General features: G+C 31.5%; 1 protein-coding gene and 2 long non-coding RNA genes across 5 annotated transcripts; 2 read left to right on the top strand and 1 right to left on the bottom strand.

Moving 5' to 3' along the window:
* On the top strand, positions 1 to 27622 carry LOC134236359 (uncharacterized transporter slc-17.2-like). The gene is made up of 11 exons (XM_062718525.1): positions 1 to 60; positions 163 to 482; positions 3702 to 3935; positions 4034 to 4121; positions 4467 to 4562; positions 4687 to 4817; positions 4915 to 5064; positions 5240 to 5372; positions 5822 to 5972; positions 26757 to 26847; positions 26941 to 27622. The coding sequence occupies exons 1-11, from the start codon at positions 57 to 59 to the stop codon at positions 27550 to 27552; spliced, it is 2010 nt and encodes a 669-aa protein (XP_062574509.1). The 5' UTR covers positions 1 to 56; the 3' UTR covers positions 27553 to 27622.
* Positions 9237 to 11116, top strand: LOC134236356 (uncharacterized). Its single transcript, XR_009985599.1, has 3 exons — positions 9237 to 9799; positions 10479 to 10609; positions 10992 to 11116. It is a non-coding gene; the product is annotated as an uncharacterized LOC134236356 (long non-coding RNA).
* LOC134236358 (uncharacterized) lies at positions 20458 to 24067 on the bottom strand. 3 transcript variants are annotated; one of them, XR_009985601.1, is made up of 5 exons: positions 24037 to 24067; positions 23227 to 23357; positions 22716 to 22846; positions 22207 to 22334; positions 20458 to 20627 (listed from the first exon to the last, which is right to left on the bottom strand). It is a non-coding gene; the product is annotated as an uncharacterized LOC134236358 (long non-coding RNA). The 3 variants fall into 3 exon arrangements; XR_009985600.1 differs by lacking the exon at positions 24037 to 24067 and adding an exon at positions 23584 to 23641; XR_009985602.1 differs by lacking the exon at positions 24037 to 24067 and adding an exon at positions 23545 to 23586.
* Positions 27623 to 27910: the final 288 nt, after the last annotated feature.

The following is a 27910-nucleotide window of genomic DNA, read 5'->3' on the forward strand; positions in this document are numbered from 1 at the left end:
TATGAATTTGATTTACAGAGATATGCACTTTTACGGATGACAAATTGAACAGGACAATGGGTAAGTACAAACTGTCGTCCTAATGTGAGTCCTTATTTGAGTCCAAAACACTTGTACTAAATTATATTTAGGAAATTCTTTGTAAGTAAAAATCGTTTTAAGATGCAGACAAAAATGAGAATGTTTCAAAGGAAAAAAGGAGAGGATCAGTGTCTTTTACTACAAATAAAGAAATGTTTTCCAAGACAACTATTGATGTCAATTCGCCTCACCACCATCCAGAAGGACCCCTTGGCAAGTACCTCTCCTGCAGATGGGTCGTGACATACATGTGTACTCTGGTGTTTGTGGTCGTGCCAATGCTACAGAACTGTTTATCGATGGTCCTTGTCTGTATGGAGTCGAACTACAAAGAAGCAACAAATATCTTAAAGCACAACCAATCGAACACCAACAATATGACAGCGCCCGAGGAACAGAGTGTAATTGATTCATCTATTCTATTGCTCGGTATAATGTTTAGAACAACACAGAAAAAGTAGTTGTTACAATGAAGCGCACTGAAGTGGTAAAATTTTTCGTTTGGGTGGAAAGTTTGGGTGTTTCTTATCGGACATCAATAGTTACTTAATGACACGCCAATTTCTTTAGAAACTTGAAAGAAATATTGGTCGTACTACTTTTGAACATCTACTCTTTGCGACTAACAACGTAAGTTACACTGAAATGGAGATTTTAAAATTAAGAAGAGAGAGTTAGAGAGTCCCCGCTTCTGTTAAACACGTATTGCGACGAATTTGTACATAATCATGAATTTTAACTTGTTTTTGGAAGTCGAACACGTGTTTATTCGTTGTTTATGTTGACCCTCAGTTTGATTGGCTATTATATTTATGGAATACCTGTTTTACAGGTATTCGAATGAACTATTTGACCGATTTTTCCTATCTAAAGAAATGGGCGTGTCATTGTATGACAATCAACGTTCTAAATATAGTTCATAACGGTGTATTCAAACGGAAAATTTTACCACTTCAATGCGCTTCATTGTAGCAAATTATATTCTGCAACTTTGCATATGTTTTGAGTTGTAATGATTCTGAAAAGATGCGAAATCTGAAATCTCACAACCCAGAAATAATAAAATGAAAGGAATATGAGCTGCAAGATTGATGTCGAAAAATTTTGTTGCAATATTGTTATTAACTATTAAAATGGGGCATAGACACAATTTTAGTTAAAATGTCCACCTTTATTTTTCCATTTTTACAAATATTTAAACAGGGTCTTTCTAATGATCATTAAAAAAATTTGAACGTCAGTTGTCTAGATACAAGACAGGCTTATAGCTCCAAACCTTTGGTATGTGAACAAGGTCCGTGTCATGTTTTGTATACATAGATTCATATACTAATATATATTCGTTCAAAGTAGAAAATGTCAATAAAAAGGTTAATTCTAAATACGATTCGACAGTTTCTATTGATTTGCTGAATTTCATTTTGTTAAGAATATGAAATGTTCCATATGTAAACAAAAACAAGGCATGAACCTTGTTTATATTATGAAGAACTTTAAGTTCTGTTTCTCGTTTGTTAATCAACAAATGATGTTCAAATTTTTGCTAATCATTAGATGATGCCTTATGTAGGAATAGTAAACATTAATATTGGTTTAAAAATTTCAGTTGGAAACTGTGTTCATGTCCCTTAAAATCAGAGAGAAAAAAGAACATTTATAACTTAATTCGTTATATTTTAGACAGAAGAACTTTTGATGTGTTTTGATTGAAGCACAATTACATTATTGTCTTCCTGTACAATATCGATTTCTTACATACTGAAAGGATAAAGAAACGCATATTAAACTTTTGAGTTAAATTAAAACAATTATTTCAAACATGTTTTCCAGCATTGTTATCATACATTTTAATTCATCCGTAATCAACCCAGTTACCAAAATTTTCTGTGATTTTGAGTGATAATTTCTGAGATATTGATATCAATATGTCGACACCCCCCAAAAATAAAACTAAAAATTCTCATAATCTCCCTTTCGCATCAGTAACAAACTTGATTTTCCTGTGCATTGTCTTCACCATAGCATTTATCTTTTTCATAGCATTATTATTCAACCCTTCCGACGGTAGTCTTAATGGCTGAGATTAGCTGTATCATTCCAAAGCCAACAAATCCCCCCGCCCAATCGAATCCCACGAATTTTCGATTTCGGATGGAATGTACAGAACCCAGAAGGTTTGGTACATGTGAATGTTTGTAAAAAAGTCTCGACAAACACTAGCTACATTTTTCAAGTGTAAACATGCTAAAAAAAATCACGCAGAAGACGCGTACGTGCGCGTTTGAGAGTAAAATCGACGTAAAGTGGCCATACTCGCGTCCCAAATTAGAGCAGCGAGTTTTTGTCAATTTAGGATGAAAAAAATGAGTATGATTGTCTGCTGTATAGATATCAGTTTCAGTGATAATGCCTTGACCATAACGGAAATGGCATGATGAAAAGCCCTATCTTGTTGTGACGTTGTAACGCGCCAACGTCTTCGTCATGGTTGGTTGGAAACATTTTAAGTTCACTCTCTGACAACCAAAAAAATTTTTTATTTAGTTGAAAAGTTGAAAACAATCTGTACAGCAGCAAGTTTTTGCCTTTTTATTCACTTATGCAATATTGAATTCAATTACTAAACCCACAGTAGCTTCTGTCAGCCAAACCACGATTGCAAGAAATTTATACTGACTGCAAATATGCAAAAACGATGTCTATAACTTTAATGCATCGTATGGTACTACATAATTTTACCACAAAATTATCATCATCAACATGCACGTGTTTTTGACTTTTTATCATTTCCCCTACGTGACGCCATACATTTCATGGTTGAGTAGGTTTGACTAGCGATTTTACTGCAAAGTAACCAAAATAAACATCTGACCAATTTTCATAATTTTCGGTGACAAAGTCAATTTTTCCCCATATCATGTTCTTATGCGTTTCTTTTTCCTTTCAGTATATAATACTATACATCTACATAGAAATCTTTCGTCTGAAAACAACCATAATTCTATATATCAATCTAATTAAACATAATGGTTTAAATTACATACATATCTATCGTAATAGCACATCTTTGACAGCAAAATTAATTTCTCCAAAATGCAGCTCATATTGCTTTAATATTACCAGATTGATTTGTGGCACCGACCAGGCATTTGGTCATAACGTTTTTCATACTAATAAATTGTTATTTACACTCTGAATAATGTTTTTTCGCCATTTTCCGATCATGACAAAGAGCACAGCGCGGGTGTGACCGGTCGGGAGAGGATGCTCACTCCTCCATGACCCCTGATTCCACATCTGATGGTTCAAAGGTCCTTGTTTGCTGTCCAGCTATTTTGTTTTCTTAATGAACTTTGGAGCTTGAATACTACCGGGTATTTGTTGTCTCCATATATTTCAGTAAAAAGAAACATTGCATGAAAAAACTAGCATCATTTACAATTAATTTATAAAACAATTTATATTCATGAATCTTTACAATACATATGCCGATTGTAATCACTTTGTCAAAAAGGTACAGTTCAATTACTATAGCTTTAAAAAATTGTTTGATAAACAGTAAAGTTCTCGGTGTTTGTCAGTAAAATACCTTTTCTTGTAGAGTTGTCTATCTTTTCTAGATATGGAACATTAGACTTGAGGGTGACGTCAGAAGTCAGGTTCTATCGGCGGAGTTTTACGCTTTACCGTTTACACCTCTGATTGGTGGATACTTATCTGGAAGATTTAGCGCCAAAAAGGTCGTGATGGTTATACTGCTCCTAATGGCCGCCTCTTCATCTGCCACGCCAATAGTATTAACCATTAATCCCTACATAGGAATCGGGCTTAGATGCATGGTTGGCCTTTCTTTTGTAAGCGTTTTGATAATCATTACGACCTACAGAACATAGATATTTTTAAAAGACAAAGCATTTTAATTAGTTATAATTTTAATTTATAAATTTATTAGGGTGGATTACAAGCTAGCCTCACAGAATTGTTGTCAAAGTGGGCCCCACTGAAGGAACGAGCGCAAATTGTCTCTACTGCCGTGGCAGGTCAAGAAATGATATTATTCTATCAGTACATTTTTTAATACATTTTAGGCAAAAATAATTATATCCATATCAAATATTTGGTATTCCCATAAAGCAAGTGTAAACTGTATTACATGGGCGTGCATCAAGTTGTCAGACTTTTATCAAATAAACCGCCCATGTTTTATAATATGATACGTTTATAGCTTTATATATATATCTTACGAAATTTACTCTCACAAACCTAAAAAAAATAAGTAATAGAAAACATATCTCGTTGGATACGAAAAATAAACATATCGAATCAGAAAACATGGATATTATGATACTTTTTTATTGAAATAAAGTTTTCTTTAATATTTGCAGGATTATTTCTAAGCTTCATATTGAATTATTCGACTTCTGGTTTTATCTGCACCATCCCAGTACAAAATGGATGGCCGCTAATCATGTACATCTTTAGTAAGATTGTCATTTTTAAAGAAGTCTTTCGTCGAAAAGTGTCATTGTTGTTTTCCTTTTGAAACGTTGGTCTTTGAACAATGCAGCGATTTTTTCCCTTTTCATTTTTCTTTATCATATTCAGGTGCATCTAACCTTTTGATGATAATCCCCTGGTTTTTCTTGGTCTATGATAGTCCATACGAACACCCTCGTATCTCACCATCAGAAATAGAAATAATTCGACATCGAAGACGTGACAGTACAGTAGCTAAAGTATGAATAGAAGTGTTCTGTTAATATGTTTACCTGTTATTCTCAGTTGTTTAATATCTTTGCATGTTATACATTTATATTGAGTTTTTTTATCAAGATGCCACATCCACCATGGTTCGACATTCTCAGATCGGGACCTTTCTGGGGAATACTTGTCTGTCAACTCGGCTACGGGTTCCTCTCTACAACCACTGGTACTTTCGTACCTCTGTACCTGAATGATGTTCTGAAATTCGATGTCACTTCGGTATTAAAGGACTTGGGTTATATGTTTAAGCAAATATTGATCATAATGTAACAAGAATTAGGTATTTCCCGATAGATTTTCATTCAAATGAATAAGCAGTAGCTGATGGTTGACCTATTTTATTTATCTCGTTTTGGTATATACCTGCATGGTTATTTTACATGTATACTTACAGAACGGTTTATTGTCCTCCCTGCCCCCTATTGCCCGCCTCTTTTCGTGTCTTGGGGGAGGCCATGTCGCTGATCTTCTCATCGCTCGAGGAATTCTCTCAACCACTGCTGTCAGAAAACTCTTCCTAACAACAGGTCAGACACGACAAAAATTTAAAATTGGAACTTTATTACATACTCCAGTATCAAAAACATCTTTTCAAATTAAAACAGTTTTAATGAATAGATTACTTGTAAATCATTTATACATTGAATTGAAGACGGATTTTACCGTTATTTCCCGATTATGACAAGGAGCACACGGCGGGTGTGACCGGTCAGCAGGGGATGCTCACTCCTCCATGGCACCTGATCCCACCTCTGATGTTCCGGAGGTCCGTGTTTGCTCTGCTCCTATTTTGTATTGTATTATGTACTTTGAAATTGCATACTGTTCGTTATCTCCATATCCTTTTCAGTAACTTTCAGGTTCTTTGCGTTCGTTGTATTATATATATTTATGGCTAAGTATCTTCGTCTGCATAATTAATTTTAACTTTTTCCAGATTTTGTATGGTTGTTCATGATGTAACATGACATTGCAGGTAACGTGTTGTCTGTTCCATTCTTAATTGGTCTAAGTTACATGGACAGCTCCCAGGCGAGCTATGCTGTCCTCCTGCTTGTCATCTTCTGGTTTATTCAGGCTCTCAATACCAGCAGCCTCCGTGTCAATGTGATCGACATAGCACCAAGGTATAGCCTTTACTAAATAGACATAGCACCGAGGAATAATCTTTTCTAAAATGTAAAAGCATCAAAGCATAAACTTTACTAAATAGACAAAGCTCGAAGGTAAACATTTACTAGATACATGTAGACATTAGACCAAAGTACATGTATGTTGGTCTAAGTGGGCTGTTCAATAAATAATGTCATCGGTGCTTGGAAAGAAATGCAAAACGCTTTTCAATGATTTAGTCTTTATGGTTTCACTTTAATATTCTCTAAAAGTCCTTGACGCCAAGGACGATACCCATTTTTTATTGCCCATTATATCATTTTTGTTCATTGAAATCCACCTGCTCGTTTGTCTATAAAATAGACGTGCTGTAGATTTCACATATTTCTGTAAATATTTGTTTGGGATTTTTAACAAGTTTTACCGCAGCTTTAATAAAGCGTTAAATTTCACACTAGTTTACTGATTCTTTACCATGTATTTTTAATGCTGTTTCTCGAATAGCCCTTGTTTTCCAGTTTCCCACAATGAACCTATGTGATGAAAAGAGAACACATAAACTGTTATCAATTCATTAAAGATTCAATTATGAGAGAACGTCAAGCTTAATGTCATATGATTTCTATGCTGTATACCATCGAGCTCATGACATTATCTATTGAACAGCCCTCGTAGCTTTTACTTAATAGGCATAAAATTGAGATGATGTTTAAAGAAAAAGAAACGGCACGAACCTATTTTTTCACTATTTAAACATTGGACTAAGGTATAAACTTCATATTATAAAAGATAAAGCACCAAGGCATAGCTATAACTAATAGACATAGCATCCATGTACATGATCTACTAATTTGACATAGCACCAAAAGAAGCCTTTACTAAATAGACTTAGCTCCAGGGTATAGCCTTATTTAAATACACACAACATACCCTTTACCATGTAGACACAGAACCAATGTATAACACTGATATTTGTTAATAAGACATACCATCACAATTCACAAATCTAGACTACATCTTCAAAATAATGTTATTAAATTATTAAAATGAGGCAAGCGATTGACAAACAAGTTGGTGAATACAATGACCTTGTCAGAAAACACAGCCTTTTCAGTAAGTCCAATGCTGACTAATGTTTTTCAAGTTAATTGCAGATCATTATTATTATACTCCCCGGTTGGAAAGTAGAAGGGTATATAGTGATCGGGTTGTCCGTCCGTATGCCTGTATGTCCGTCTATTATGCTTTGGGGTACCCAATTCTTATCCGCAACTCCTCTTATAATACTTAATGAAATTTAATGAGACTCAAAGATTTTTTTTACATAGTGTGATTGTGCACCTCTTAAATTATACTTTTAGATCGGACACATACATGTATTTCGGGTTTCCCATTGCAAAAGATGGACACGGTCATTCTTTCTATGATATTGAAGAGTACAGATCTCTTATTCGCAACTCCTCCTATACCACTTAAATAATTTAATGATATTTTCATAGATTATTTGTTACTTAATGTCATTGTGCACCTTCTATTTATTTTCTTATCTGATACTTATTTCGGGTCTCCCGGAGCAAAACATTGACTTTTCATAACCATATGGAGTAAGGGAATCATTTAGTGAGCTCAATGCTCATATTACCTCTAGTTTACACTCTTAGGCCATTCCAAGTTTTTTCTCTGTTTAGCGTCCACCCACCTTTCAAAAACCTACCTACCTATTCGCAAAAAACACACAAGCCAAAACATAAAATACAGGTTTAAAAGTCATAAATATGATGCCCTGCAAATGATTTGATCTAACTAAACTGCTTTAATAGAAGAAATATCTATTCTTAAGCAAAAGCAAGGGATTAAATGCTTAAAATACACAGAATATAACTTACTGTACAGAATTATGTGGAAAAATTGACAAAATTCAAAAATTTCTACTAAATTATCAATTTCAGGTCTCCTGATGTTGTGTGTTTTTTCTTATATGGGGTGTCAAAAACCAAGGCGCACGCGGACGCTAAACATAGAAAAAACTTGGAATGGCCTTATTTGTCTAGGAATTTTTCCGGGGAGTCCCCGACCATGACAAGGGGCACGCAGCGGGTGTGTCCGGTCGGCAGGGGATGCTCATTCCTAGTAGTATAAGGCGTCTGGATGGGGGGTTCAACTGAGTGCACTTTTGGGGCTGGGGGGATAGGGGGTTCAACAGAGTGCACTTTTGGGGCTGGGGGATAGGTGGGTCAAGAGAGTGCAGATTAGGGGGGTCTGTGGGGGATAGCTGGGTCAATTCAGTACATATAGCCCCCTAAATACGGGGGTGTTTCACACTGTGTTTACATTATATACTATATACGTTGCTACTAGGACCTGTTGCATCATCTTTTTTATACCTGTTGCATCATCTTTTTATACTTGTTGCATCATCTTTTTTATACCTGTTGCATCATCTGTAAGGGGGCCGTGTGCAAAAATAGGTTTGACTTATCTTTCTGTAAACTATCTAGTCAGCGAGCTTACCTATGCATTGTGACGTCATAAACTTGGCAGCGACGTCATGTTAGTCCTTCACAAGCCGCGATGGCTGCTTATTTTGACACAATAACACAGACTTTCACAGCGCTTAAGACTTCATGTAATAACAGTATGGTCCTATGGATTTCAGTACCAAAACTGATTTTCTACCTTTTTTCTTCCAAGAAAGTTCTGAACAGCTGAATCCTGGATCAGCCTAGATGTTATTTCACTGGATTATTTAATGAATATTACTCTACTGAGTTACCTGGTTACATGGTAAGTTTTAACAAACTTTTCTTTATACATTTTCGATGAAGGTCATCTTTGTATTTATTCATTATTACTGTGTTATATACCTTATGTTTAGAACATTCATATAAACACTGCCATTGTTTACCCTGAAATACACTAGGACACTAAAAGATCCTCAAAATGTTGATAAATCTTTTTTTGCATGAGTTATGATCATATTGTCTCACATTCCTTTTATTGGATCAGTATTCTAAATATTCTTATGAGGAGACTCCTAGCATATCTTATAAAATACTGATACATGCTTTTAAAACAACTAAAGTGATATTCTCAGTTGTCATTTCTAATATTTCTATGAATCTTTAATCACAGTGACCAAAAGAAGGATATGGAGATAATCAATCAGATCATATATTATGCCAATGAACCTTTTGTCTCAAATCTTTTTTAATGAAATATACAGAATCTTTTGCCTTATTTGTCACTCATATTTTTACATTCTGGTGCAACAGTGGCCCAATGAAAGTGGGAAAAACTCAGTCTGAGCATCTCTGTAAATCTATAAACATGTGTGCCCCCCTTTTTTTAAACCTTCATGTATATACATGTATGTATTTTATTTAGTCAGTGATTTCAAACATCAACATGTAAAATATATATTGAGTACTTTAAAAGTGAATATGTATGATTTGTTCACCCTGAATATTCTGACATACTAATGGTGACATCAGTTAAAAGAGTAATTAGTTATGTAAAATTCAGTTTATATGAATGTAAATGGGGTATTTATTCTCAGTTCATGTAAGGTATAATTTGCATGTAACCCAGAGTGTATTTAATATTACTATGATGGGTCATTCTGTGATTGAATTTAAATCAGAAAAAATGTTTACTAAATTTTGGTAAAATACATATGGTATCTTTTACATTTCTGTCCTGTTTGTCTGTCAATTGTTGCTTTACTTCCTTTGTAAAATGAGGTTAATTTGTGCATCACTGAATATTGTATGCTTTTTTTCAGGATCAGCTAAGATGTTGTTTCACTGGATTATTTAATTGGGCATATAATTGGATAATTCTGGTAAGTTTGTCTTTGTTTTGTTTACATTTCCTATGAAGGTCATCTTTGCATTTAACCATGATTATATGGTTTAATTTAATTACTGTGTAATTCTTATGTGATCTAATATCTCTAACATTCATATAAGCACAGTCTTATTTTGTCTAAAATATACTAAGGAAACTTCATATTGTTAATAAGTCCTTTTGCATAAATTATGATATAATGTCGTAATTCATTATGTCTGTTACCCATGGAATTCAGACTTACTAAATTGTGATCTATAAGGAATGTAATAAAAGAAAAAGTAAGAATCTACAAAAGGTTTATCCTTGTTTTGATTCTAAATATGTGGTATATATGGCATACATATATTTTCATTTTCACTTTTGTTTCTTGGTAATGAGCTTTTCAAAAAAAATGTAGGACTACATGTTGTATATGTTAATATCTTTTTGTATGCTGTACTGACAGGTATTAAACAAAATTGAATATGCTGTTAAGAGAAAGTCTGTTAGTGTCTAAAAATTACACTGATAATCATTTTGTATTTGTGATATTAATACAGTAACTGTGCTTCTTTTTTTATCTAAAGATAACATGGTGAACTATTTTCATGAACTTTTTGGCACTGTATTTAAACATGCAATGTTTCATGCAGTTCCTTGTCATATTAACAAAATGATTATATTTTCTACAGTCCTCAACCTGGAAGATATGTTTTATTCCTAACCATCTATAATCCATTCTCTATGAAGTTCAGCCTGTCTGCCCAAATTCCTTTGGAAATACATAGTTAGTCAACCAACATAGAAACAATCAAACTTGAAGGTAAAGTTTCAATGAGATATCATTTTAATTTATTTAATTCTGTTTTATTTAAATGTTTATATTTTAAAATGGATAAAAAAAAATGGATAAAAAACATCTAATAATGAAAATCAATATCATAAAGATAGTAAGTTTTTTAGTGTCTAAATAATTAATCTGATAATCATTTTATTTATGATATTAATACAGTAGTTGTGCTTGTTTATTATCTATAGATAACATGATGAACTTTTCTCATCTGGAGTTAATGTTAAAAACAATTTTTTGAGATTAAAAACAAATATTTTCATGATCTGTTTTGGCATTGTACATGTTGTATTTAAACATGCAATGTTTCATGCAGTTCCTTGTCATATTAACAAAATGATTATATTTTCTACAGTCCTCAACCTGGAAGATATGTTTTATTCCTAACCATCTATAATCCATTCTCTATGAAGTTCAGCCTGTCTGCCCAAATTCCTTTGGAAATACATAGTTAGTCAACCAACATAGAAACAATAAAACTTGAAGGTAAAGTTTCAATGAGATATCATTTTAATTTATTTAATTCTGTTTTATTTAAATGTTTATATTTTAAAATGGATAAAAAAAAATGGATAAAAAACATCTGATAATGGAAATCAATATCATAAAGATAGTAAGTTTTTTAGTGTCTAAATAATTAATCTGATAATCATTTTATTTATGATATTAATACAGTAGTTGTGCTTGTTTATTATCTATAGATAACATGATGAACTTTTCTCATCTGGAGTTAATGTTAAAAACAATTTTTTGAGATTAAAAACAAACATTTTCATGATCTTTTTTGGCATTGTACATGTTGTATTTAAACATGCATTGTTTCATGCAGTACTCTGTCATATTAACAAAATGGTTTTATTTCTACAGTCATCAACATGGAAGATATGTTTTGTTCCTAACCATCTGCAATCAATTCTCTATGAAGCTCAGACTGTCTGCTCTTCCTTTGGAAATACACAGTTAGTCAATCAACATAGAAACACACAAACTTGAAGGTAAAGTTTCAATGAGATACAATTGTAATTTTTATTTATTTATTTATTCATTTACATATGAATTTTTATATTTTTGAATTGATAAGTAAATGATATATGATTTTTTTTAAATAAAGAGGGCTTGGTGGTCATGGTCATGTTTAAACTCTATTGATATCCTTTAGAAGAAGAAGAAAAGGCATAAAAATTCATGATCAAATTTTTAAAACTAAAATGTATGAAATTTTTCTTTGCCAAATGATAGTTAACAGCTGAAGATAGCATATTTATAGAATAAGTTAAATATGGCTAATTTGTTAACCCCCAGCTTCCTTAATAGCATAATTGGTAAAGATAGGAAGTTTTGGCTTCAATTGCTGATGAATTTTCCATTTAATATTAACATTCTATCAAAGAGAAAGAATACTATAATGTGGCTCATTAGGATGACCAGAAAAGAAATCTTAATGACCCTCTTGACTATGTATAAAGATTGTAACCTTATAACTGATGTAAGATGATCTGATTGTGTGGAAATAAAATTTCCTGGTGTTTCTACTACCCAAGATCTTCTTATGAGTGTATGGGACTGCTGTAAACCTTCTCCTGTTTATAAAAATAATACCTTGGAGCATGACACTTTATTCATAAAAGGTACTTTCAATATCATTTCTATGAGTTTGTGTTCTTTCCTTTTAATAATCTAGTGTTATATCTCCTTTAACCTCATTAATATGTATGCTTCCAACATCTTAGATCTGTCTGTATAGTTTCTTCAGCTCTTTGAACACAAATACCCTGATTCAATCTTTTGAGGTAAACATCATAGAGACATCATAGATGATTATCAGAGTGTATATATCACAATCTTGACCATAAGGTCAATTTAAATGGTCAAAGGCACAACAAATGAAAGTGAAAACTTTTCTTTTTTTTTATCAGAATACATAATTTTGTAATAAACAAACACTGGAAAGTTACTCTCATAATGAGCCTTAATGTCTTCCAAGAGTTCAGTTTGGACTTCCTCCATTAATCCTTGTATCTTGTAATCCTTGTATCTCCAATGGTTTTGTGGGCTAAAAATCATGTGTCTTTAACAATCTTTTTTTTTTCTGACAACTGTTTTCTCTTATCTTCTATAAACTTGACTTCTTCTCTAGTCAAAGGTCTTTCAGGGTAATCCAAGTAATTCTCACCCTCTTTTGGTAATAAATGGTTATATTCTTCATTGGCTTCTTCTGCAATCAAGGGTCTTTCTATGTAATCTCTGACAACATTAGGATCACCCTTTTCTGGACATAATTGGTTATATTCTTCTTGAGAAATGATCTCAATAGTGCCATCTTTTTTTTATTTTAACTGGTACACCTCTGTCTACATCTTTCTCTGAAAGAATTCTCTCTCCGAACTGAATTTTACTCATTCCTTTACTCTTTTCTTTACTAGAGGTGTTACCCATGGTTAATATGAAAAGTCAAAATCTTATGTTACAACTTGTTTTTATACCCTTTTTATCTATATGTAGAATTCCATCAAGCTTATATTACATTACAATTTTTTTTTTAACTAAGACATTATTTTTTTTATTTTTTTCAGGATTCTCTAGTGAGAGGTTATGGAAATGATCTATGTCTACTCTTAGAATGGTGAAAGACTCTCAGATTATGCAAAGACTAACAGAATATCCTCTCTTGGAACACTGAAACAAGAAAACCAAACTTAAGAGGATGGAGGATTTAAGAAGAACATAAAGATGATTTCCATCGAATTTAACCAGTACGATCATAGACTGTGGTTTATACAGGATGAAAAGAAAGGACCCAGGATTGTATGTTTCACTGTCAGACACTGACTATGGATAAAGTGTAATCATTTATCAAACTGAGATCTAGTCAAATCAAGTATTGAAAATATGATTTTCTGATAGCATGAGCTCTTTAAAAACTATTTCTCACGGACCTCAAAGTATCTGAATGTGACTTTTATTTTTACCAATTCATATTGAAGACTGTTGTTATGTATGGGAATTACACATTTAAACCTTTTATTTTTCATCTAATTTTTACAACCCCTAGAAATTACACAGATATCCAGATGCTGGATTTAATGGTATTATTTAAATTTCCTGGAATTGTAAATATATTTTGTTTGTGTATGTATCATGTTTAATTTTGAATTTAAAATTTGTCTCAATAGGACCCCCATAAAGATGTAAGTGTCCCATAATCTGTGATGCAATAATATCTTGAATATTTGTTGTCATCCCATATACTTCATACTTACTACATAAAGACTGATAGGAGGAATACACTTTGTTGTTTGGGACACTTTATCAAGGTCAAAGCATGAGATTATTGAGAAGACTACTTTGACAATAATTTGTAACTTACAAACTTCACATCATAAGTACATAAATGAAGAATGAATAGGATGAATAAGAGATTTCTTAAGAAATCTTGGATCATGTTTCTCCTGAATAAAAACCAGTTACTGAGATAACTGATATGAGTCTTGCAATAACTTCAACATTTTGTAATAAGTATAGAAAATATGATTTTCTGATAGCATGGGCTCTTTAAAAATTAATTCTCACAGACTTCAGAGTATTTAAATGTGACTTTTATTTTTTGCCAATTCATATTGAAGACAGTTGTTATGTATGAGAAGTATACATTTAAACCTTTTATTTTGCATCTTATTTCTATAACCCCCTAGAAATTACACAGATATTCAGATGCTAGATTTAATGTAATTATTGCTTTCCTGGAATTGTAAATATATTGTATTTGTGTATATATAATGTATGTGTATTGTACCCTATTTTTAAATTTAAAACTTGAAATATGATAAAGGTCCCTTAGTATCCCACATCAAGATGCAGTTACCCAGTAATCTGTGATGCAATATCTTGAATATTTTTATCATCTCATATACTTCATGCTTACTACACATAACAGCTTATAGTAATACACATAGTTTTAAAGGACACATTTGTCAAGGTCAAAGCATGCGATTATCGAGATAACTACTTTTGAAAATAATTTGTAACCTACAAACTTCACATCATAAGTTAAGAATGAATCGGAGATTTTCTATAGATTTTAAGATCATTTTTCTTCTGGGTAAAAGTCAGTTGGTAAGATTACTAATATGAGCTTTGTAATGTTGAAACTTTAACATTTTGTTATAACCTAGAGACTTTATATCTGTTATATTGGGTGACATGGCATATTCTTTGGAAAGAATTGGAAATGTAAATCAAATGCACAACAAGGATGTTTAAAGACTATTACTATGTAATACCTAAGAATTCTGTAAAAAATCTTATTATCACTGCATAGATAAAGACTGGTTGGAATAATATAAGTTTTGAACTAAGGTCAAGGGGAAAAACCCATTCATAAATAGATCTGCATGGGGAAGACTCCTCTAGATCTTCATTCAAAAGTAAAGAAAGTATTTTTTTTTTTAAGTTTGAAAGATTGAATGGCAGCATATCATTTGCTTATGAATTTAAAATGAATCCAAACATATACATCTTTAGATGATAACTGTAGAATTTTTTCAATTCCTGGACTTTCTGTTTTGATATTTTCCTTTATTTTCTGTAAAATGTAATGATTGTCTTTTTTATTTTAGTTGCATTAGTTTCTTTTTGGCATGTAAGAATGACATCATCCAATTTGAAAGAAGTTCATCTACATTTTATATTTAGGAGAGAATTTTTCATCAAAGGTTTCATTTTTGTTTATATGGAATGCTAAGTTCTGTTGATTTCCCTTTTTCCTACTAAAGACATACCAGTAGAGTAGTAAATGTACATGATGTGTCAGCAAAGCGTGCGGAAACCTGATGACTTTATCATTTCTGATTAAATCAAATTATGAGTTTCATCTTTGTTACATTGTAATAATTCCTAAATAGGGCACACACCAGAAACTCTTAAAATGATCTCTACTGTTTTAACTGAGCATCAGGCTTTAACAGTACATAACTATTCCAAATGATTTTTGGACGCTTTTGTATCAAAAAGACAAAACAGTTGGTTCACAGATGTTCCAAAGAAAAACAGCCACAAAGAAATGATTTGTTATGTTCTTTGATTGATTCATGTAAAATATATTTTAAAAAGTATACTCTAACATTTATCTTTTGCATAAATAACTTTTTGTGGAGAATTTTTCATAACTTTAAAAAAGTAGTCTTATTGTGTAATATGGTTAGCTTAAAATCTTGTAGACTTTAAAGTTTTACATGACCTGTCACACATCTTACATGTGTAACCATTTCATTTCAGGGTATTCAGCATATATTGTGGTTTTCTCTTAAATTTATTTGCTTATGTAATCAATAATTTGAGAATACTCAAATTAGGAAATGTAAGAGAGAATAGGCAAGAAAATCAGGGTTAAAAAATGTTTTTACTACAAAGGGGTTAATCTATTATTTAATATATAAGTACATTCAGTCTATACATTTCATTAAGGTATGAAATAAACTTACATTTGAGTATTTTAAGACAATTGTAAATATTACTTTAATCTGTTTAAAAAAAAAAATGACGAGATTTACTGTCAGCATGTTATTTCCTATAAAATAAAAAGAAAACAAACAATTTTATTTGAGTCAGTTTTTCTTTAAATGTAAATAAGAAGCATTGGAAGTTGGGAATATTTCACAAAGTTGATTGAATATAATACTCACTAGGATAGTTGGAGTATTATGATTTTACCTTAAAGGACACCAGTTTAAATTTCAATATACAAATCATGATTAGTCATGGAGTATAAAGTTTACACTTGCCAAAAAGTAAATGGTATCTCTATTCAGGGTCAATCCAAAGGAATGAAAACAATGTTTCTTTCTATGTATCAAATTTGAAGGATTTCTTGCAATAATTTCACTGTGTTCCTGTTCTGTTTTCTTTCTATGTATGGATAACCCTAACCTGTTCAATCAGAATACGAGAAGTAAATAAATTATGTCAAATGAAGAAGGTGCACAGCAGAAATTTACATGAATTGAACAGAGAATTCCGAGTTTCCCTCAAATATGGCACCAAGTGATGTAAATTTAAAAGAAAATGTGGATCCATCTTATGATTGAGACTAGTACATATTATGAATGATGGGCATTATGACATTTAGAATGACATTACATTGATTCAATTATATGGACAGCTCTTAATCCATACAGTCAAAATGGAGGAAATATTTTTCTTTATAGGCATAAAGTAAGAAACACTCACCCAATTCATCAGAATTTTGCTCTTTAAAGAAAAGGAGCCTTACTTGCTTTGTTGAGTTGACATTCCTATTTTGTCTTTGGTAGGTACACTGATGGTTTCCTTGACTATAATGGGAACTTTTTATTTAAAAGTCCTCAGATTGTCCTGATATTTTGGTTAAAATAACTGCATGTAAGGCTCCTTTTCTTTAAAGAGCAAAATTCTGATGTAATGTCATTCTAAATGTCATAATGCCCATCATTCATAATATGTACTAGTCTCAATCATAAGATGGATCCACATTTTCTTTTAAATTTACATCACTTGGTGCCATATTTGAGGGAAACTCGGAATTCTCTGTTCAATTCATGTAAATTTCTGCTGTGCACCTTCTTCATTTGACATAATTTATTTACTTCTCGTATTCTGATTGAACAGGTTAGGGTTATCCATACATAGAAAGAAAACAGAACAGGAACACAGTGAAATTATCGCAAGAAATCCTTCAAATTTGATACATAGAAAGAAACATTGTTTTCATTCCTTTGGATTGACCCTGAATAGAGATACCATTTACTTTTTGGCAAGTGTAAACTTTATACTCCATGACTAATCATGATTTGTATATTGAAATTTAAACTGGTGTCCTTTAAGGTAAAATCATAATACTCCAACTATCCTAGTGAGTATTATATTCAATCAACTTTGTGAAATATTCCCAACTTCCAATGCTTCTTATTTACATTTAAAGAAAAACTGACTCAAATAAAATTGTTTGTTTTCTTTTTATTTTATAGGAAATAACATGCTGACAGTGAATCTCGTCATTTTTTTTTTAAACAGATTAAAGTAATATTTACAATTGTCTTAAAATACTCAAATGTAAGTTTATTTCATACCCAAATGAAATGTATAGACTGAATGTACTTATATATTAAATAATAGATTAACCCCTTTGTAGTAAAAACATTTTTTAACCCTGATTTTCTTGCCTATTCTCTCTTACATTTCCTAATTTGAGTATTCTCAAATTATTGATTACATAAGCAAATAAATTTAAGAGAAAACCACAATATATGCTGAATACCCTGAAATGAAATGGTTACACATGTAAGATGTGTGACAGGTCATGTAAAACTTTAAAGTCTACAAGATTTTAAGCTAACCATATTACACAATAAGACTACTTTTTTAAAGTTATGAAAAATTCTCCACAAAAAGTTATTTATGCAAAAGATAAATGTTAGAGTATACTTTTTAAAATATATTTTACATGAATCAATCAAAGAACATAACAAATCATTTCTTTGTGGCTGTTTTTCTTTGGAACATCTGTGAACCAACTGTTTTGTCTTTTTGATACAAAAGCGTCCAAAAATCATTTGGAATAGTTATGTACTGTTAAAGCCTGATGCTCAGTTAAAACAGTAGAGATCATTTTAAGAGTTTCTGGTGTGTGCCCTATTTAGGAATTATTACAATGTAACAAAGATGAAACTCATAATTTGATTTAATCAGAAATGATAAAGTCATCAGGTTTCCGCACGCTTTGCTGACACATCATGTACATTTACTACTCTACTGGTATGTCTTTAGTAGGAAAAAGGGAAATCAACAGAACTTAGCATTCCATATAAACAAAAATGAAACCTTTGATGAAAAATTCTCTCCTAAATATAAAATGTAGATGAACTTCTTTCAAATTGGATGATGTCATTCTTACATGCCAAAAAGAAACTAATGCAACTAAAATAAAAAAGACAATCATTACATTTTACAGAAAATAAAGGAAAATATCAAAACAGAAAGTCCAGGAATTGAAAAAATTCTACAGTTATCATCTAAAGATGTATATGTTTGGATTCATTTTAAATTCATAAGCAAATGATATGCTGCCATTCAATCTTTCAAACTTAAAAAAAAATACTTTCTTTACTTTTGAATGAAGATCTAGAGGAGTCTTCCCCATGCAGATCTATTTATGAATGGGTTTTTCCCCTTGACCTTAGTTCAAAACTTATATTATTCCAACCAGTCTTTATCTATGCAGTGATAATAAGATTTTTTACAGAATTCTTAGGTATTACATAGTAATAGTCTTTAAACATCCTTGTTGTGCATTTGATTTACATTTCCAATTCTTTCCAAAGAATATGCCATGTCACCCAATATAACAGATATAAAGTCTCTAGGTTATAACAAAATGTTAAAGTTTCAACATTACAAAGCTCATATTAGTAATCTTACCAACTGACTTTTACCCAGAAGAAAAATGATCTTAAAATCTATAGAAAATCTCCGATTCATTCTTAACTTATGATGTGAAGTTTGTAGGTTACAAATTATTTTCAAAAGTAGTTATCTCGATAATCGCATGCTTTGACCTTGACAAATGTGTCCTTTAAAACTATGTGTATTACTATAAGCTGTTATGTGTAGTAAGCATGAAGTATATGAGATGATAAAAATATTCAAGATATTGCATCACAGATTACTGGGTAACTGCATCTTGATGTGGGATACTAAGGGACCTTTGTCATATTTCAAGTTTTAAATTTAAAAATAGGGTACAATACACATACATTATATATACACAAATACAATATATTTACAATTCCAGGAAAGCAATAATTACATTAAATCTAGCATCTGAATATCTGTGTAATTTCTAGGGGGTTATAGAAATAAGATGCAAAATAAAAGGTTTAAATGTATACTTCTCATACATAACAACTGTCTTCAATATGAATTGGCAAAAAATAAAAGTCACATTTAAATACTCTGAAGTCTGTGAGAATTAATTTTTAAAGAGCCCATGCTATCAGAAAATCATATTTTCTATACTTATTACAAAATGTTGAAGTTATTGCAAGACTCATATCAGTTATCTCAGTAACTGGTTTTTATTCAGGAGAAACATGATCCAAGATTTCTTAAGAAATCTCTTATTCATCCTATTCATTCTTCATTTATGTACTTATGATGTGAAGTTTGTAAGTTACAAATTATTGTCAAAGTAGTCTTCTCAATAATCTCATGCTTTGACCTTGATAAAGTGTCCCAAACAACAAAGTGTATTCCTCCTATCAGTCTTTATGTAGTAAGTATGAAGTATATGGGATGACAACAAATATTCAAGATATTATTGCATCACAGATTATGGGACACTTACATCTTTATGGGGGTCCTATTGAGACAAATTTTAAATTCAAAATTAAACATGATACATACACAAACAAAATATATTTACAATTCCAGGAAATTTAAATAATACCATTAAATCCAGCATCTGGATATCTGTGTAATTTCTAGGGGTTGTAAAAATTAGATGAAAAATAAAAGGTTTAAATGTGTAATTCCCATACATAACAACAGTCTTCAATATGAATTGGTAAAAATAAAAGTCACATTCAGATACTTTGAGGTCCGTGAGAAATAGTTTTTAAAGAGCTCATGCTATCAGAAAATCATATTTTCAATACTTGATTTGACTAGATCTCAGTTTGATAAATGATTACACTTTATCCATAGTCAGTGTCTGACAGTGAAACATACAATCCTGGGTCCTTTCTTTTCATCCTGTATAAACCACAGTCTATGATCGTACTGGTTAAATTCGATGGAAATCATCTTTATGTTCTTCTTAAATCCTCCATCCTCTTAAGTTTGGTTTTCTTGTTTCAGTGTTCCAAGAGAGGATATTCTGTTAGTCTTTGCATAATCTGAGAGTCTTTCACCATTCTAAGAGTAGACATAGATCATTTCCATAACCTCTCACTAGAGAATCCTGAAAAATAAAAAAAATAAAATCTTAGTTAAAAAAAAAAATTGTAATGTAATATAAGCTTGATGGAATTCTACATATAGACGAAAAGGGTATAAAAACAAGTTGTAACATAAGATTTTGACTTTTCATATTAACCATGGGTAACACCTCTAGTAAAGAAAAGAGTAAAGGAATGAGTAAAATTCAGTTCGGAGAGAGAATTCTTTCAGAGAAAGATGTAGACAGAGGTATACCAGTTAAAATAAAAAAAGATGGCACTATTGAGATCATTTCTCAAGAAGAATATAACCAATTATGTCCAGAAAAGGGTGATCCTAATGTTGTCAGAGATTACATAGAAAGACCCTTGATTGCAGAAGAAGCCAATGAAGAATATAACCATTTATTACCAAAAGAGGGTGAGAATTACTTGGATTACCCTGAAAGACCTTTGACTAGAGAAGAAGTCAAGTTTATAGATGATAAGAGAAAACAGTTGTCAGAAAAAAAAAAGATTGTTAAAGACACATGATTTTTAGCCCACAAAACCATTGGAGATACAAGGATTACAAGATACAAGGATTAATGGAGGAAGTCCAAACTGAACTCTTGGAAGACATTAAGGCTCATTATGAGAGTAACTTTCCAGTGTTTGTTTATTACAAAATTATGTATTCTGATAAAAAAAAAAAAGAAAAGTTTTCACTTTCATTTGTTGTGCCTTTGACCATTTAAATTGACCTTATGGTCAAGATTGTGATATATACACTCTGATAATCATCTATGATGTCTCTATGATGTTTACCTCAAAAGATTGAATCAGGGTATTTGTGTTCAAAGAGCTGAAGAAACTATACAGACAGATCTAAGATGTTGGAAGCATACATATTAATGAGGTTAAAGGAGATATAACACTAGATTATTAAAAGGAAAGAACACAAACTCATAGAAATGATATTGAAAGTACCTTTTATGAATAAAGTGTCATGCTCCAAGGTATTATTTTTATAAACAGGAGAAGGTTTACAGCAGTCCCATACACTCATAAGAAGATCTTGGGTAGTAGAAACACCAGGAAATTTTATTTCCACACAATCAGATCATCTTACATCAGTTATAAGGTTACAATCTTTATACATAGTCAAGAGGGTCATTAAGATTTCTTTTCTGGTCATCCTAATGAGCCACATTATAGTATTCTTTCTCTTTGATAGAATGTTAATATTAAATGGAAAATTCATCAGCAATTGAAGCCAAAACTTCCTATCTTTACCAATTATGCTATTAAGGAAGCTGGGGGTTAACAAATTAGCCATATTTAACTTATTCTATAAATATGCTATCTTCAGCTGTTAACTATCATTTGGCAAAGAAAAATTTCATACATTTTAGTTTTAAAAATTTGATCATGAATTTTTATGCCTTTTCTTCTTCTTCTAAAGGATATCAATAGAGTTTAAACATGACCATGACCACCAAGCCCTCTTTATTTAAAAAAAATCATATATCATTTACTTATCAATTCAAAAATATAAAAATGCATATGTAAATAAATAAATAAATAAATAAAAATTACAATTGTATCTCATTGAAACTTTACCTTCAAGTTTGTGTGTTTCTATGTTGATTGACTAACTGTGTATTTCCAAAGGAAGAGCAGACAGTCTGAACTTCATAGAGAATTGATTGCAGATGGTTAGGAACAAAACATATCTTCCATGTTGATGACTGTAGAAATAAAACCATTTTGTTAATATGACAGAGTACTGCATGAAACAATGCATGTTTAAATACAACATGTACAATGCCAAAAAAGATCATGAAAATGTTTGTTTTTAATCTCAAAAAATTGTTTTTAACATTAACTCCAGATGAGAAAAGTTCATCATGTTATCTATAGATAATAAACAAGCACAACTACTGTATTAATATCATAAATAAAATGATTATCAGATTAATTATTTAGACACTAAAAAACTTACTATCTTTATGATATTGATTTCCATTATCAGATGTTTTTTATCCATTTTTTTTTATCCATTTTAAAATATAAACATTTAAATAAAACAGAATTAAATAAATTAAAATGATATCTCATTGAAACTTTACCTTCAAGTTTGATTGTTTCTATGTTGGTTGACTAACTATGTATTTCCAAAGGAATTTGGGCAGACAGGCTGAACTTCATAGAGAATGGATTATAGATGGTTAGGAATAAAACATATCTTCCAGGTTGAGGACTGTAGAAAATATAATCATTTTGTTGATATGACAAGGAACTGCATGAAACATTGCATGTTTAAATACAACATGTACAATGCCAAAACAGATCATGAAAATATTTGTTTTTAATCTCAAAAAATTGTTTTTAACATTAACTCCAGATGAGAAAAGTTCATCATGTTATCTATAGATAATAAACAAGCACAACTACTGTATTAATATCATAAATAAAATGATTATCAGATTAATTATTTAGACACTAAAAAACTTACTATCTTTATGATATTGATTTTCATTATTAGATGTTTTTTATCCATTTTTTTATCCATTTTAAAATATAAACATTTAAATAAAACAGAATTAAATAAATTAAAATGATATCTCATTGAAACTTTACCTTCAAGTTTGATTGTTTCTATGTTGGTTGACTAACTATGTATTTCCAAAGGAATTTGGGCAGACAGGCTGAACTTCATAGAGAATGGATTATAGATGGTTAGGAATAAAACATATCTTCCAGGTTGAGGACTGTAGAAAATATAATCATTTTGTTAATATGACAAGGAACTGCATGAAACATTGCATGTTTAAATATAGTGCCAAAAAGTTCATGAAAATAGTTCACCATGTTATCTTTAGATAAAAAAAGAAGCACAGTTACTGTATTAATATCACAAATACAAAATGATTATCAGTGTAATTTTTAGACACTAACAGACTTTCTCTTAACAGCATATTCAATTTTGTTTAATACCTGTCAGTACAGCATACAAAAAGATATTAGCATATACAACATGTAGTCCTACATTTTTTTTGAAAAGCTCATTACCAAGAAACAAAAGTGAAAATGAAAATATATGTATGCCATATATACCACATATTTAGAATCAAAACAAGGATAAACCTTTTGTAGATTCTTACTTTTTCTTTTATTACATTCCTTATAGATCACAATTTAGTAAGTCTGAATTCCATGGGTAACAGACATAATGAATTACGACATTATATCATAATTTATGCAAAAGGACTTATTAACAATATGAAGTTTCCTTAGTATATTTTAGACAAAATAAGACTGTGCTTATATGAATGTTAGAGATATTAGATCACATAAGAATTACACAGTAATTAAATTAAACCATATAATCATGGTTAAATGCAAAGATGACCTTCATAGGAAATGTAAACAAAACAAAGACAAACTTACCAGAATTATCCAATTATATGCCCAATTAAATAATGTATTTTACCAAAAGTGAAACAACATCTTAGCTGATCCTGAAAAAAAGCATAAAATATTCAGTGATGCACAAATTAACCTCATTTTACAAAGGAAGTAAAGCAACAATTGACAGACAAACAGGACAGAAATGTAAAAGATACCATATGTATTTTACCAAAATTTAGTAAACATTTTTTCTGATTTAAATTCAATCACAGAATGACCCATCATAGTAATATTAAATACACTCTGGGTTACATGCAAATTATACCTTACATGAACTGAGAATAAATACCCCATTTACATTCATATAAACTGAATTTTACATAACTAATTACTCTTTTAACTGATGTCACCATTAGTATGTCAGAATATTCAGGGTGAACAAATCATACATATTCACTTTTAAAGTACTCAATATATATTTTACATGTTGATGTTTGAAATCACTGACTAAATAAAATACATACATGTATATACATGAAGGTTTAAAAAAAGGGGGGCACACATGTTTATAGATTTACAGAGATGCTCAGACTGAGTTTTTCCCACTTTCATTGGGCCACTGTTGCACCAGAATGTAAAAATATGAGTGACAAATAAGGCAAAAGATTCTGTATATTTCATTAAAAAAGATTTGAGACAAAAGGTTCATTGGCATAATATATGATCTGATTGATTATCTCCATATCCTTCTTTTGGTCACTGTGATTAAAGATTCATAGAAATATTAGAAATGACAACTGAGAATATCACTTTAGTTGTTTTAAAAGCATGTATCAGTATTTTATAAGATATGCTAGGAGTCTCCTCATAAGAATATTTAGAATACTGATCCAATAAAAGGAATGTGAGACAATATGATCATAACTCATGCAAAAAAAGATTTATCAACATTTTGAGGATCTTTTAGTGTCCTAGTGTATTTCAGGGTAAACAATGGCAGTGTTTATATGAATGTTCTAAACATAAGGTATATAACACAGTAATAATGAATAAATACAAAGATGACCTTCATAGAAAATGTATAAAGAAAAGTTTGTTAAAACTTACCATGTAACCAGGTAACTCAGTAGAGTAATATTCATTAAATAATCCAGTGAAATAACATCTAGGCTGATCCAGGATTCAGCTGTTCAGAACTTTCTTGGAAGAAAAAAGGTAGAAAATCAGTTTTGGTACTGAAATCCATAGGACCATACTGTTATTACATGAAGTCTTAAGCGCTGTGAAAGTCTGTGTTATTGTGTCAAAATAAGCAGCCATCGCGGCTTGTGAAGGACTAACATGACGTCGCTGCCAAGTTTATGACGTCACAATGCATAGGTAAGCTCGCTGACTAGATAGTTTACAGAAAGATAAGTCAAACCTATTTTTGCACACGGCCCCCTTACAGATGATGCAACAGGTATAAAAAAGATGATGCAACAAGTATAAAAAGATGATGCAACAGGTATAAAAAAGATGATGCAACAGGTCCTAGTAGCAACGTATATAGTATATAATGTAAACACAGTGTGAAACACCCCCGTATTTAGGGGGCTATATGTACTGAATTGACCCAGCTATCCCCCACAGACCCCCCCCCCCCTAATCTGCACTCTCTTGTTGAACCCCCTATCCCCCCAGCCCCAAAAGTGCACTCAGTTGAACCCCCCATCCAGACGCCTTATACTACTATTCCTCCGTGGTACCCATTGGCGGATCCAGAGGGGGGGTTCCGGGGGTTGGAACCCCCCCTTTATTTTTTGCCAAGTGGAGAAAGAGAGAGAAAGAAGGGGGATAAAACGTTTCCCAAGAATAAGTGTTTGTACGTCTAACTTAAATATGTATTAAATAGATAGATTCTCACACATTTAGTTTTTCCATTCACCTTCACTATTACTTTTTATGAGTGAATGGTAGAAAATATTCTACTTATTTTCATATACTAGTATCTTACATGTATATATGATATGTAACATGCGAGGTTGAATTTGATATTAGATTCCCGCGATCTTAATTTGGCTGTGTTGGCTATATACAAGAAGGTGCCGTTTTTTTAAAATTAAATCTTATGAAGGAACTAAAATTTAATTCATTGTTTTATACCCAACCCAAAAAGGATTTTCAAATTCTTTAAGAAAATCCGTTCTACTCTTCGGAAATAATGCAAATCCTTTCAATTTTAAGGCTTCAGTAGTTTTTTTAAATGTGTTAATTTTTTTTATACGTACTGGGGGTATCTTTTCAAAGAAAAAGGGACGTAGAACAAAGATATTTTCCACAATCTTATATTTTTCCATACATGTGTGTGTGAATCTTTGCCTGAGAGTGTGTAAGGGGGGGGGGGGGGGGGTAGAGGGACACAACCCTGGAACCCCCCTTTCAAAAATTGCTGGATCCGCCCCTGGTACCTGATCCAATTTTAAAGTTTTTAATGGTCCATGCTTGCTCTACTCCCGAAATATGTATTGTTTGAATGGACTCTTGAGCTTGAATACTGTCCGTTATATCCATATTTCATTGAGATTACGAACAGTATTCAAGCACATTTGCCCATACAATGAAAATGAATCAGCACAGCAATTTTTGTTTGGCACACTTTGTGAAAGATATAGGACACAAATATTTTATCAAGAGAAAAAATTCATTTGGACATTGGACATTAGCAAATTTTTTGCAATCTTTTACTTTTGGCTACTTCTGTGCTTTTTGTTCATTAGGTTTGCTGGTGTGTTGACAGGCATGTCAGTTACCGTTTTACATATAGCAGCCATGTTGTCCCCCATCGTTACCTTTGAGCTTACCAAAAACGTAAGTCCTTATTTGTTCATGAATACCTTTTTTAAAGATGTTTATGTTCTTTATATTTGCTTTATTTTGTTAACAATTTTTTTCTTCTCATAGAGAACCCAGGAAGAATGGCAAATCGTGTTCTTCATTTGCGCCAGTTTGTCTGTATTCAGTGCTTTCATGTTCCTCTTCCTCGGTAGTGGGGATGAACAGTCTTGGGCAAAAGATCCTTCATTGGAAGAGGAAATTACTGTTGGTGACCCAGTCAAACAGCCTTCGGAGTCAGATATGGAATATAAAAGCAAGAATAAGATAAATGGACACGCGATTGAAAATCACGTTAATGAAAGGGCGACTATTGAGATTGGCATAGATACGGATCAGAAGATGATGCATTGGAATGGACAAGATACGTCTAAATTCGTTTCTCAAGGTGTGCAGGTAAACAAAGAATACCTTGGAATCGATGAAATAGTCAAAAATCGGACGTTCCAGACTTCAAACAATCTAGAAGAGTGTTCCTCTGGTGGGGTAATCAACATCGCTTTTGTTGGTGAGGATGATAAAACCGTCAGCCAAGAAAGTGAAATTCATCCGCCTGGAATCGGAATGTACTCAAAAGAAACGGTTGGGTTGCAAAAAAGAATTAAAGAACCTTATCATGATAAATTCAAAAATAGTCATGAAATAGCAATTCCGAACGAAAGTGAAGTAACCATGCTGTAATGTTTTCAATCACATAGGTCTAAGATAACTTGTTTGTAGAAATAAAATAAACCATAATCTACAGTATGTCGTCTTTGTTTAACCTTAAAAAACTTCACAGTGTCTGTAATTTTTTTTTCTTGATTAACATAATAAGTTTATTCTACTTCGATGTTGCTGTGAAATCAGATAAAGGAGTACATATATTCAGTATTATGTCTTACAATCAGTTATATTTTTTTTATGTTTCAGCCCATCTGGGTGTATGGCATATATATAAATCAAAAATATTTTATTGTATGTGTGTGTGACTCATTTGAATAGTTAAGACATGTCTAAATTCATTTTCTCAAGGTGAGCAGGCAAAACGGGCAGGTAA

The sequence above is a fragment of the Saccostrea cucullata genome, unplaced genomic scaffold (assembly GCF_032062105.1).
Source record: "Saccostrea cucullata isolate Sc308-1 unplaced genomic scaffold, CSIRO_AGI_Scuc_v1 ctg3503, whole genome shotgun sequence".
NCBI lineage: Eukaryota > Metazoa > Mollusca > Bivalvia > Ostreida > Ostreidae > Saccostrea > Saccostrea cuccullata.